At 31.4% G+C, this 14993-nt stretch overlaps 2 protein-coding genes across 3 annotated transcripts in view; both read left to right on the plus strand.

The window, feature by feature from the left end:
- LOC140443464 (calpain-A-like) overlaps positions 1 to 14993 on the plus strand; it is a 343829-nt gene that overhangs the window by 46976 nt on the left and 281860 nt on the right. The window lies entirely within an intron of this gene.
- LOC140444355 (uncharacterized) lies at positions 6145 to 9090 on the plus strand. Its single transcript, XM_072536104.1, has 3 exons — positions 6145 to 6232; positions 8300 to 8661; positions 8764 to 9090. Exons 1-3 carry the CDS (start codon positions 6145 to 6147, stop codon positions 9088 to 9090), a joined length of 777 nt encoding a protein of 258 aa, XP_072392205.1.

Raw genomic sequence — 14993 nt, forward strand, 5'->3', positions numbered from 1 at the left:
AGAGGAGGAAATCGAAAGTGATTTTAGTTCTTCTCATGAATTGTAAAATTGCAGTAATAAGTCATTTTATTATATTAAAATACATAGGTAACATCTTTCGTTTTTACTTTGTCATTCTATAATTTTTGTCTATAATTTTGAAAATTAAAAAACAAATAAGTAATTACTATTTAAATGGGAATAAGCCACAACTAAAGGTTAAAGTAAGTTTATTGACGTTTCAATTTCCACTCCGGAAATCGTACTCAAAATACAAACATTCGTAAATTAAACAATTTTTTTTCTGTTTAATTTACTAATTTTTATATTTTTAGAATGATTTCCGAAGTGGAAATTGAAACGTCAATAAACTTATTTTAACATTTAATTGTGGCTTATTCCTATTTAAATAGTAATTACTTTAAACTGCCACAAGAAAATAGAATTCGGAACAATATTAACAAATAAGTAATGTTAGAAAGTATTTAATTTTTTGGGAGAGTTTTCTGTAAGGGATGATTTTTAATGGTTGAAAGTGAAAATATATCTGAAATAGTTTTAGAAATAGAAAGACAATAATAATTATTATAAATAAATGATTCGAATATTTTAAACAATTAAAATTTGTTGAAATCAATTTTGCATTAGTGTTTATACTCTAGTCGTCAGAGACGAAAATGCCACTGAACCTCTAAAAATCATACGAACAAGCTGAATTTTGCCGAGAATATTAATTTCAGGACCCCAAAAAAGATGCAAAAAAGTTTACCACTTTTATCTCCGGGCTTCTCCCTAAAACCCCCCTCGTAGGGGGTAAAAACGCAAAAAATCGATTTTCCAAGAATCTGTACACAGTAGAAAAAATTGTTTCAAATAAAAAAATGTAGCTGAGATAATTTTAAACAAAAATTTTTGAGCATTTTTTGTACAGAATGAACCGTTCTCTTAGAAACAACGTTGGAAGTGACCGTCGATTTTGCATGTCAGTTAGGCGCGTGAAATCAATGTTCAATAAAATTTGTATCAGCTTTACGGTAAAAATTCGATATCTTTTGATCCAATTGTCGTATTGACAAAAGTTAAGATGCATTTTAAAGATACATAGTTCAGCTTTCGTATGAAGTTTTTGTATTTTGCCGCAAATAAACTCAGATTTAATACAGGTGTTAAATAAATAAACGTGGCGCGATTTTTGCCATTTTTTATGATTCTCACGAGATCAATACAATATATCCCTTTCATTGACCGGCCAATATGAAGTTTCGATTACTAGTGCCTAACCGTTAAAATATATAGCATGAAATTTAAGTTTTGAGTTTTGGCAACAAATATGAGGCATTTGAAATATGCTTAAAAAACGCTGGATTTAAACTTTCACACAACAAACGATCTAAAACATTTAAAACTTTTTTTTTACTTACGCTAGTACGTTTTTTAAAAGAACAAAACTTCTGCAATAAACTATACCCAAAACCGTCTTCTTAAATGCATTTTCCGTGACGTGTGATCGTTTGTAATGTAAAACATTAAATTCTGCGTTGTTTATTCATATTTCAAATGCCTCATATTTGATAAACCACTCCAAATTGAAATTTCATGTCATAGGTTTTAAAGATTGATCTCTAAAAATGAAAATTTTACTACAACTGGTCCATGAAAGTGATTAATTTGATTGATCTCAGAGAATCATAAAAAATGGCAAAATTCGCGATACGTTAATTTATTTAACACCTTTATAAAAACTGAGTTTATTCTCGGCAAAATACAAAAACTATATACGAAAGCTGCACACTTTGCCTTTAAAACGCATCTTGATTTTTGTTGATAGGACATTTGGATCAAAAGATATCGAAATTTTACCGTCATGGATATAAGTTTTATTGAACATTGATTTCGCGCGCGTAACTGACATGCAAAATCGACGGTCACTTCAAGCGTTGTTTCTAAGAGAACTGTTCATTCTACACAAAAAATGCTTATAAACATTTTTATTTAAAATTATCTCAGCTACATTTTTTATTTGAAACATTTTTTTCTACGATGTACAGATTCTTGGTAAATCGATTTTTTTGCGTTTTTACCCCCTGCGAGGGGGGTTTTAGGGAGAAGCCAATGGGTAAAAGTGGTAAACTTCTTTGTATCTTTTTTGTGGTCCCAAAATTAATATTCTCTGCCAAATTTAGTTTGTTCGTATGATTTTTAGAGGTCAACCTTGACGACTGGACTGTTGTTTAAGGGTTGATAAATTACAGTGTATGTGAAAGAACATACACATAAGTAAAATAATGGTTTATTATTAATGAACCATTTAAAAATTTAAATCTAACGAAAAATGTTTGCATAAATTTCGTTATAAGGGTTGGTTTTCTAAGGGTTTAACAATGAAATAATTAAGAAATAAAACTGCATACGATGAGAAGATAATAATTAAATAACAATGTAATATTTAACATTTGCGATCCGTAATCCATAGAAAACTATTTTTTGTGTAAATTTTGACGTAAATGGTGGTTTTTGAGGGTTGACACATTGCAATATATATTTAAAAATATAAACTAATGTTTATTTCACATAATTAAACATAATTTAAATCTAAAAAATGCATAAATCAGTAGTTTTTAATTTTTTTTGCTAAAGGGGTGGGTTTACTTCTTAAAAATAAAAAGCACCCATTAAGAGTATACCTATATAGCAGAAAAAAGGTCAATTACTATTTAAATAGGAATAAGCCACAATTAAAGGTTAAAATACGTTTATTGACGTTTCAATTTCCACTTCGGAAATCGTTCTCAAAATACAAACATTAGTAAATTAAACAAATTTTGTTTTTTGTTCCTTAGTGAAAAATTCTTCTAATAATTTAATTTTATCTGACTCATCTATATTGACAATTCAGACATACCTTATACATTTTAAAGTAGACGACTTTAAAATGATATTGCCAATATTGTTGAGTTGCGTTCCTGGGACGACTTTACTTATAAGATAGTTCATTCGATTACATGAAATCAACTTTAACTTGAGAATATCCGTCAGAAAATATCATAACATGTAATTCGTCTTTAAAAAGACAAATACATGCCATGATGTCAGTAAAATTCTCCTGTTAGTGATTCATAGTAAATTATGAGGGAAAAACCAGGAAAAAACCTCATAATACTATCCCGAGATGGTAAGTATTTGATCGTGCATTTAGTTTACCTTCAATAAACACCAAATTCCGATTTTATGTTTGTTACTTAAAAACCATAAATGATGTATTTTCTATATGTTACTGACTTACCAATACTGGTATTTTTCTTTTGTATATATTAATATATATATATATATATATATATATATATATATACATTATATATTAATACTTACCAATATTGGTAAGTCAGTAACATATAGAGAATACATCATTTATGTTTTTTAAATAACAAACATATAAAATCGGAATTTGGTGTTTACTGAAGGTAAACTAAATGCGCGATCAAATACTTACCATGTCGGGATAGTATTATGAGGTTTTTTCCTGGTTTTTCCCTCATAATTTACTATGGAATCACTAACAGGAGAATTTTACTGACATCATGGCATGTATTTGTCTTTTTAAAGACGAATTACATGTTATGATCTTTTCTGACGGATATTCTCAAGTTAAAGTTGATTTCATGTAATCGAATGAACTATCTTATAAGTAAAGTCGTCCCAGGAACGCAACTCAACAATATTGGCAATATCATTTTAAAGTCGTCTACTTTAAAATGTATAAGGTATGTCTGAATTGTCAATATAGATGAGTCAGATAAAATTAAATTATTAGAAGAATTTTTCACTAAGTAACAAAAAACAAAATTTGTTTAATTTACTAATGTTTGTATTTTGAGAACGATTTCCGAAGTGGAAATTGAAACGTCAATAAACGTATTTTAACCTTTAATTGTGGCTTATTCCCATTTAAATAGTAATTAATTTAAAATGCCACAAGAAAATAGCTTCAGAACAATAGAAAAAAGGTCATTTTCAAATGGCTGTACAGGTGCTTTGTCAATATTTCCAACGGTTTTTTTTGGTCTGATTCTCTTCATAAGATCTCAAATTTTCATCTTTTTAAAAAGTATATTAGTTTTTAATGGTTTACTTACAAATAATTGATGTAGAATGAAGTACCATTTTTCGCCTTTAAACAATTTAATTATCTGCGCCGTTTTTACCTTTACCAAAAAACAAAATGCATTAACTGAAAGGTTATGAAAAAACACATCTTAAAAAAGTTTGTACGACCCATAGAACCGGATATGTTTTTCACAGCAAAATTGTTTAAAAACATTAAGAGCTGAAATTTGGATAGATTGTCAACTAAGTTTCAATTTTTCATTTAAAATTTAATCAAATTTAATATATGCCTAATTAACATTATGGAAACTGGTTAAAGTTAATAAATCAAAAGAAAGGTCACCCAGGCCGCATGGAGGTAAAAATGTCTTTCAAGCGCATGAAACTAAAAACGGAACTATTTATTGTTTATTTTATTAATTATAAACAATTGAAAAAAATGCCTACTTTCGGGTTTAGTTTGCAATAATTTTTTTTTGTTTATAAATATTCTATAATTTAGAAAATCTTATTTTAAAGAGCAATATTTTCAAGATAGTGGACTGTGGTACGTTTTCATCAAGAACGCGTGGTTTATTCCCAATATTAAAACGAATGAAAAAAGTAACTTTTTTGTTTAAATGTTAATAGAAAATCATGACGCAGTAACAATTTCAGGTCTCACGAGATCTACAAATTCCCAGATATACAAATGTTTTTAAAATACATAAGTTTTTATTTCTGAAAAAAATATTGAATATTGTCTTCTACTGATTATTTTGTAGATTCTAAACATTAATTGTTTATAATAGCAAAGAGAAATTTTCACCGCTTAGTATTCTAAGTTTTAAACATGCTTGAGATACATCTTCCATGATGTAATACTTTGCTGTAGTCTTTTTGTTTTAGTCGTTAATCAACGAAACTTTTTTGGATAAAAATAGAGCTATAAATTTTTCGATAGACCTTGAAACACCGCATTGGCGTGATGATAACTTAAGGACGCAAGGTTTGCGTTATTATACTAAATTTTTATTATTTTCGGAGTTAAATCTATGATTCTATTTTTAAGCATAAAAATTGTTGTTTATTGTACATTTGAGTTTAATTACAAGGTAGTATGTCACTAACGAGCAACCAACAATGTGCTGTATCCATTAAAAACAAATAAATTTTCGTTGTATTTAACTTAAATTGTTCATTTCGTGGTAATAAGGTAGATAACTATATCATATTTATCGGAAGAAAGAAAAAATGGAATGAATTCAACACATAATAGAGCAGATTCTAACCAGTCCATGTTCTAAGCTACTTTTAGTATGTAGTTATTTTAAAAACCTGTGTTTATTTCCTCAATTTTTTCTCATAATAATTGATTTCAAACATCTAAGTTCTCAGTGAATTTTATATAACATATTCGTTATTATTATTATTAAAGGCATAAGTGATAGAATGATATATCTTATCTACAAAGTAAACGAAAAAATTCAATTAAAGATCATCCTGGTATACGCACCTACCAGTGCCCATATAGATGAATAAGTTGAATGGTTCTACGATGACGTTAACACAGCGATACAAGAGGTAACCACCAACTATACTATACTGATGGGAGACCTAAACGTCAAAATAGGTCTCAAGCAGGATGATTCAGAGTTTGTACTTGGACGTCACGGATATGGTAATAGAAATGAAAGGGGTCAAACACTTACAGAATTTTCTTCTGCAACACACGCTATATGTCATAAACACTCATTTTAAAAAAAGTCCCCAAAGAAAGTGGACTTGGCAATCACCAAATAGTTTAAACAAGAACGAAATTGACTTTATATTTACTAACAAGACAAGAAAGACTCTGTTAAAGACGTAACTGTATTAAATCAATTTTCAACCGGAAGTGACCATATAATGGTAAGGGCGAAGATAGTCTTGAAAGTAAAGAAGGAAAGGAAAAAATATGGCAACAAGGACTAAAAATGTCACACTCACTGCGATTATTAACACAAGAGCATACCAGGAATAAATAGACAGTATCCTACAGAAAGGCATGCCAGATGAAAAAATATTGAACAGTTTAACGAAATGTGGGTGGATGCCCTAAGGAAGGCACAGAAGTACCAAGCCAGCGGTAAGAGATATGAAGAACAAAACACCTGGAGAATATGGCATTGTAAGTGAAATGATAAAACTAGGAGGCGAATGCGCCATAAAAGTTTTAAAAAACTCTTTATAATGCTTGCCTCTGTGAAGGAATTACACCAGAAAAATGGAATAGTGGCATTATAATAATCTTGCATAAAAAAGTAGATGTATCAGAAATTGGAAACTACAGACCTATCACCATGTTATCTCATTTATATAAGTTCTTTATGAGAAAACTTACTAACAGGCTGGGACCTATGCTAAATTTTCAGCAACCACTAGAGTAAGCCGGATTTAAGAGTGGCTTTGGAACGAATGACCACCTGCAAGTAATAAAATCCTTAATAGAGAAAGTTATAGAATACAACAAGCCATTATATTAATATTTGTAGACTTTCAGAAAGCATTTGACTTTGTCCAGCATAGCTCCATGTTGAGTGCCCTTACAGAGTGCAGTATTGATCATAGGTACACAACTCTTCTTCGAAATATATATAATAGCGCAACAGATGTCGTAAGAATGTACTATCATGACACAAACACATTTCTCTTGGATAAGGATATTAGGTAAGGAGACACGATCTCTTGTAAACTATTTATTGCTTTATTCCAGAGTGCCATAAGAAACAATTATTGGTAAATATTGGAGTCAACATAAATGGGGAGTTTCTGATCAACTTAAGGTTTGCAGACGACATAGTCCCTATTGCAGACCGGGTAGATCATGCCTGTCAACTTCTTCAAGACCATCAGAGATCTTGTACACGAGGTGACCTAAAAATATGACCTTTTCCAAAACACATACATGACCAACCTTGTACTGGCCAAAAACATTTCAACTAATGGCACGCAAATTGAACAAGTTTATACCTATAAATATCTGGGCCACGAGATTAAATTAGGAAGAGACAATCAAACAACAAAGGTCAGACAGGAGAATAGGACTAACATGGGCAGCTTGCGAAAAACTGGGGGAAGTCTTTGGATTAGATCCAATATGCTTGAACAGAAAGATCTTTGATAGATGTGTACTTCAGTTCTAACGTATGGAACAGAAACGTTGACCCTTACCAGAAAAACAATCAATAAGATACAAGTGACACATAGAGCAATGGAGAGGTCAATGTTGAATATATTCCTCAGAGCCAGAGTTTCAAATCATATAGTTAAGAGAGAAACTGGTATTACGGACGCAGTTAAAAGAATTACAATGCTGAAATGGAACTGGACAGGACATGTTGCCAGAGTCAGAGATGGAAGATGGTCCTAGAACATTTTAGAACGGAAACCTAGACACGATGCTTATCGTAATCGAAGACGTCCTCCAACAAGGTGATCAGACGACATCAAGCACAACTGGATTCAAGAACGGATGAAATGGAATTATTTACGGAGGCATATATTCAGCAGTTATTGTACTTCTTCTTTTTTTAAAATAGTATTAGGCCTTGGTTACTTTATTATGTTAAGTCTTCCCTGCTCTTCCTGTGATGCTTATCACCAATTCTGGTACCATCGTTTTGGTAATGTGACTAGAGCCCTAAAAAAACTTGTGTATTCTATTTGAGTACATATATATTTTTAAATTAAAAAACTTTTTTGACATAAACGGATGTAGTGAGCCATTTTAAAAATTCTCCAAATTATTTGTCTCCAAATTAAATTTTGGCAAAATTATTTGAATTCTTTTATTAATGCTGGGTTTTCTAATGACAATTTTGATTAATCCAATTTGACATTTCAATCACATTTTTTTCTTGAAACGATAAGGTGGATTTAGCTAATTCATTCTACAAATTGATGATTAAAATATTCTTACTCGGAAATGTTACTGCTTAGGTTACTGTAATTATAAATTACTATAATTGTATAATAAGGTACGATTTACATACATTTACATATACATTTATTATAAAATTAAAAATACGTTTAAGATACGTCAATATTTAACCAAAATAAAATATAAATAAATATAAAATAAAATTAAATTAAATTAAAATTTATAAAAATAAATAAAATTAAATAAAATTAAATAAAGAACGAATCTGCATCATAAGATTAAGAGGTAAATGGTCCAATTTAACTATATTTTCAGTGTATGCACCATCCGAAGATGCATTAGAGGATGAAAAAAATGAATTCTACGACTCTCCAAATCAACTCTACACAGAAGCTCCTAACCACGATATTAAAATAATACTAGGTGATCTAAACGCAAAGGTAGGCACAGAAGACTACGTAATACCGGTGGCAGGAAGATATAGTCTACATGAAGTTACAAACGATAATGGATCACGTTTGGTCGATTTTGCGACAGGCTGCAACGTAGCCATCAAAAGCACCCAGTTCGCTGGAAAAAAGATCCACAAGGCAACATGGAGATCAAACGATGGAAGAACAAATAATCAAATAGATCACGTATTGATTGATGGGAGACATTCTAGCAGCATAATAAGTGTAAGAAGTATGAGGGGACCGGACAGCGACACAGACCATTTTCTCGTAAAGGCCAAGCTCAGAACAAAAATTTCAACATAATCAACAGATAAACACACAAAGATCGAAAGATGGAAAGTGGCGAAGCTGAAAGAAGAAAATAATCAAAGACAGTACCAAGTAGAATTAAGAAATAGGTTTCAGGTTTTGGAAATAAATGAAAATGAAAGTGAAGATATAGATCAGCGATGGAACTCAATAAAAACAACTATTACAGAAGCAGCAGAGAAATCTATCGGAAGAACGAAAAAAACAAAAAAGAAAAAATGGTTCGACGACGAATGTGAAAGAACTCTAAAAGAAGCAAACAAAAGAAGAATTGATTATCTGTCGAATCCATCAGAAGAAAAACGTATACGATTTCACAGAGAGAGAGAGAGCCGCAGCTAGAAGAACACTTAGACAATAAAAGAGACAATATCTGCAGCAACAAATTGAAAAAGTAGAAGGAGAACACAGACGAAATCAAAATAAAAATTTCTACAGAGAAGTAAGACAACATAAGAGAGGCTCGTACATAAGCACACCCAACTTCGTAAGAGATAAAAATGGAGAAATGCTGGCTGCCGAAAACAAAATAATAGAAAGATGGGCTGAATATTTTGAAGAGCTCCTGAATATCCAAAATTTCACTGATGAAAACAATGAAAATAGTGGAAACAACGGAGAATATGAGTATCAAACGGTCGAATTCGAAATACCCCCACCAAGCATGGAAGAAATTACGCATGCCATAAAAAAGCGTAAAAACGATATGAACTCATAAGTAAAATCCATCAATTACTAGAAATGGTCTGGCAACAAGAAATAATGCCGAAAGAATGGTGTGGTAGTATTATTGTACCAATACACAAGAAAGGAAAAAAGGAATCATGCATGAATTACAGGGGAATCTCACTAATCAACACTACATATAAAATATTGGCTTCGATATTATTAAAAAGATTAGTACCAACGCCGAAGAAATAGTTGGTGACTACCAGTGTGGTTTCAGGCCTGGCAGATCGACTATTGATCAAATATTTACAATAAGACAAATGCTTGAAAAGTATTGGGAATATAATCACGACGTGCATCAGATTTTTATAGACTTCAAACAGGCTTATGATTCAATTAATCGTGCAACATTATGGAAGGCAATGATCGAGCTCGGCGTACCCAAGAAACTAGCTGCGGTAACACAAATGTGTGTAAGTAACTCTTTTGCAGAAGTTAGAATAGGGGGGAAAATATCAAATGCTTTCTACGTAAATTCTGGACTGTGACAGGGAGATCCGTTGTCCCCATTGCTGTTTAACCTGACCTTAGAATATGCCATGCGAAAAATATATCCAAAAATCAAACAAGACATAACTGCTCGGGGAGCAAAAATCATACTCGCCTTTGCCGATGACGTAGACGCAGTAGCACAATCAACATTAGAAATTAAGGATATTTTCTCGAGCTTTGAAGAAGCTGCATTAAACATCGGTCTAAAAATAAATGAAGACAAAACAAAATACATGGTCGTCTCAAAACAAGAGCGACGGCGAATAAGGCAAAACATGATCACAACTTCGAAGTGGTTAAAGAATTTAAATATCTAGGAGCAAAAATCACAAATGACAACAAATTAGAGCGAGAAGTTGAAACGAGAATAATGGCAGGAAACAGATCTTTCTTTGCAATGCAACATCTAATAAAATCAAAACTTCTTTCACGAGGCACAAAAATCCGGATATATAAGACCACAATACGACCAGCAGTCGCGTATGGAAGCGAAACATGAACGCTAACAAAAAGAGAAATAAATAAATTGCTGGTGTGGGAACGTAAAATTCTTCGAATGATATATGGGACTTGCAGAGACAGCGTGACAAATGAATGGAGGGGCAGATACAATAACGAGCTAGAGTCTCTATTCGGAAAAGAAAATCTAGTCAGATATATAAAGGCCAATAGACTCAGATGGGCAGGGCATGTGATACGCAGTAACGACAATCGCCTTATTAACAATATGTTCTGGGAAAGGCCAGAGGGAAGAAGGTCTGTAGGGCGGCCTAGAAAAAGGTGGAAATATGCAGTCAAAGAAGATCTAGAGAAAGTGGGAGTGCGACAAGGGGAATTACTGGCACAGGACCGACAAACATGGAAGGCAATAGTAAACGTGGCAAAGACTCACGAAGAGTTGTAGCGCCATTGATGATGATTGATGATTAACAGTATTTAAAGTTTGACAGTTTACCAAATATATATTATAAATTTCGGCTTTAATATAATTGTAATTAGACAATTTTTTAATAAAGTTGTTACATTACGCTGCTCAGGTGTGGCTGGGAAATATCTCAGAAAATATCTGGATGGTACGGACTGGTTTTTATTACACTGGACAGAACTAATATTCAAATTCATCTTATTCGAATAAGACAGATGCTTGGTACAGCGGTTACAGTAGTTAAAATAACTTATTGGAGATAAAAAAAAACACGTCAAATATTTATGTTGACATAATTAACCAAACAATACAAATATCATGAATAGTACCATGAATAAATGCCTATTTTTTGGCATGGTAACCTTTGGCAATGTTTATAACTGAGTTTAAAAATAAAAGAAAGTTACCATCAACATTATATCACGATTAAATCCAAAAGTAAAAAGAAATTTACCTAGAAAGAACCCTACTGCTATTTGGAAGTCAGTTAGTTATACTCAATTTGAAAATGCATGATAGCAAAATTTTTATGGCGGAAGACTACAGTGGTGTATATAAGTTGCACATCTCAATAAAAAACTGAATCGCCCCTAAAACAAGTAATTGGAGCCGATCCTTGGAAATTCGATATGACATCTGTGTATCTATTTCCTGATCAAAGATTTCAATAGTTGGTCGTAAAACATCTTTATTACCTTTTAATATGTAACTGTAAGCCATAAATCCCTCACTTTATTTTTTCTTGTTTTAAAAAGTGTTTTTGTAATCAATCAAAATAAAGATATTTTAAAACTCAAAATCTACAATTTACTTTAACATGGAATTGATACCTGCTTCTTTAAATATTGGTTATGTTATCTCGTCTTATGTTGAGGGAAAGAGACATCCACAACAGCACTTACATTTATTATATACCTAAATAAATATAGTCATTTAGTACGAGTGGTTGGCGATTAGCTTTAATTTTAAATTGGTATTGTTTATCTAGACATTTGAGCATATATTAGTTCAATTGGGATAAATGCACAACGAATAACGATAACGAAGGTGGTTACACCGTAACTCCGCGTTCTTTTGATACTTCATCTACAGCATACTTATTAATTTTTGATGAATCTCATTTACATAACTGTGAATTTTTTTTAATAATACTTTTTCTGCCCTTATTATTTGTTATAAAACTTCTTTCTTTTTTCAGTAGGTAAAAATAAAATAGGTTCCAGTAGGTTTTCTTTCTTTATTCTTGCTAGGTAATGGTTCTTTTAATCTTACATGGTAACTGGCATTGTCCATAACTAAGTACTACATAATTGAATGTTAGGAAATGTATCATTTTACCAAAATAATCTACAATGTCAGACGTCAACATCATTGTTGACATCTGACAGTCTGTTTAATCAGGTAGACAATCCACACATTCAATAATATATGTGTTTTATTAAAAATAACAAAGTGGATGGAGACTTCCGGTTTTACCACAAGTGATCCTTCCTTCCAATCTATACACCTTAACAGATGCGTAGTGATTATGGAAGTTGCGTTTCTCCAGGCATCGTATTGCTCTTTTTACGTGGTTTCTTCATCTGTCTCTATTTTGGGTGGCATATACCGCATTAACAAAGTTCGTGTTTAATAACTTCTCGACTGTATCACTCCATCGTGTTGGTGATCGTGTTTGACTTCTTCTTATCGGCGTTCCTTGGACTACGAGTCTCTCCATATTATCGGCACGTGTTATAGGTCCAAAGAATATTAATATTACCCTAAGTGATAGAGGACTGTAAATTTTTTTGGACTTGTAGGTCATATAGTTATACGGAAGTGCAAATTTTGAGCTTTGATATCCGATTATTTTTAAAGATAAATCTAGTTGCCTATCTACATAAATCTACAAATGTTGTGTATTGTTGTATCATTCATCCTATGTTAAGTTTATTATCTCATTTTGTGGATAATTTTTTCAGTTTTATATATGCAATACAATTTTCTTGTGCATTTGATTTAAAACGCGATTCGATGAGTCACGATTTTAATTTTCGAATACAAATACCGTTCGTAGATATTTTCTCAAGTTGCAGAAATCAATTGTTATCGCAATAACTATGTCCTTGGACGCAAGCCATTTTATAGTCACGCCCATGGCGTCCAGCTCAATGTTGAGAATAGAGGTATAAATTCTTTCACGGTTCTTAGTTCTCTATTTGTTGTTTTGATGTAAGATCTAATAATCCATAGACTTTTATCGTTTAGCATGTCACATAATTTTCCCCTTTTTGGGTAAAAGTATATCCAGACATCGAAATCCGGATAGACGCGTCCTATAATTTAATTTTAAATATCTAAGCTCTTATAAAGAAGCCGTTAGCCGATAGAGCCTCTATTCGATGGACTGAGCATCGGTTGTTAGTAGTTTAATCTTGTTAGTGCTTCGTGAGGCTGTGTTTTATGGTTATATTTTATGTGTAAAGCTAAGTATTTTAATTTATTTGAACTACCTGAATAACGACGTTACTTTAAAATAATTATATGGGAGGGGCATTTTTCAATCTAATGATTCTGAACTGTTTGCTCTTTAATCAAATCAAAAATTAGTTAAATTTATTAATTAAAAATTTTATTAAATTTAGCTTTATTACGCCTAACATTTCATACAGTTCATCCTTAAAACTGTAATAAAAAAAATTATTAGGAAACTTCATAAAAACTATAAACAGACGTCTTAGTTACTCAGAAATTTATGTTTAAGAATATTTTAAAAGTAATGTTGACTTTATGTACCCACTGTACATTATTTTTGATGCAATTATTTTCTTCTACTCTTATTACTACGAGGGTTATTTACTACGAAGCTACGAGCTTTCGGGGAAGAAGGAATATACAATATTTAGAATTAAAAAAATATATTTATTGTTTTTCAAATTGTTTAGTTATATTACAGTAGAATATCACTAATCCGGCAGTATTAAAAATCACAGAGTTCCGGATTAAATGTTCCAATTACTGGAATGTATAGAAAAATTCATAATAAATAAAATGTATGTATGTATTTGTGTCCATGTTCTACACGTTTTCTTTTATAACTCTAGTATATCTCGCATTTAACTAATTACATAGTTAACATAGTTTAATTGAGGTTTGTTTTTGTGCAACATGTAGTCCTTGTTTAAAAACCTTTTCTTGCATGTTTCGAAGAATTATACTATGTTTGCAGGTATACCATTTTCTTTAGTCCATGTTAACGCAGTTATTGAAAAAATTGAATGCTGTATCTGGTTTTACTTTTATAGTTTACAACTGTTTGATTCGTTCCAATATTTCTACTTTTCTACTGTCCATGTAGTATATTTCTTGATTTTGCTTTTGTTTTTGATTGTGGCTAGACACTGGATAGTCAATGGTCCACTATACTGTACAGCGTAAGAAGTACGAAAGTAAATTGCTCTAGCAATGAAAATATGAAACAAGTAATTTCTAAATTAAATTAAAAAAATCCATTTATAATCTTTTTTTACGGTATTAATAAGAAGTTATTTACAGTAAAACCTTTTAATATAATTCATGTAAACTGTAAATTTTATGTACATACATTTTATGTATTTAGATTTTTTAAACATATTTTTATTTTCTATTTACCTGCAAAATATTTGTTACAACCAGATTAGTTATTACCTAGAATTTAATGTGGTTCCAATCAGTGAGCTCTGAGTAATTATCACATTAATGCCCAAGGGGTCGTTAACGACCCACGAACTAAAAATAAATCTAGTGTGAGCTGTGATTTACAGATGGAGCCAAGAATACCCCTACCGTTAACTAACAAAACAAGTTAACTAATTTTCCCGTGCGACTAGTTATAACATGGACTTCTTTCTAGCTAATACGTATTGCGAATGTAGATCAAGTGGTAATATCATATCCAATTACAGAATTGCTATGAGAGGAAAAAATGGTGTTCCCCAATATTGCATTGGATGATTAACTTATGAATATGATGGATACAATCAAGGCAATCTACATTTTAGAAGAAAAATTGCATCGCATCTTTTAAAAAAATACGGAGTTAAACCGAAAATGTCTGGACCAAAGAGAACTTCTGTGT

The sequence above is a fragment of the Diabrotica undecimpunctata genome, chromosome 6 (genome assembly GCF_040954645.1).
Source record: "Diabrotica undecimpunctata isolate CICGRU chromosome 6, icDiaUnde3, whole genome shotgun sequence".
Classification (NCBI taxonomy): Eukaryota; Metazoa; Arthropoda; class Insecta; order Coleoptera; family Chrysomelidae; genus Diabrotica; species Diabrotica undecimpunctata.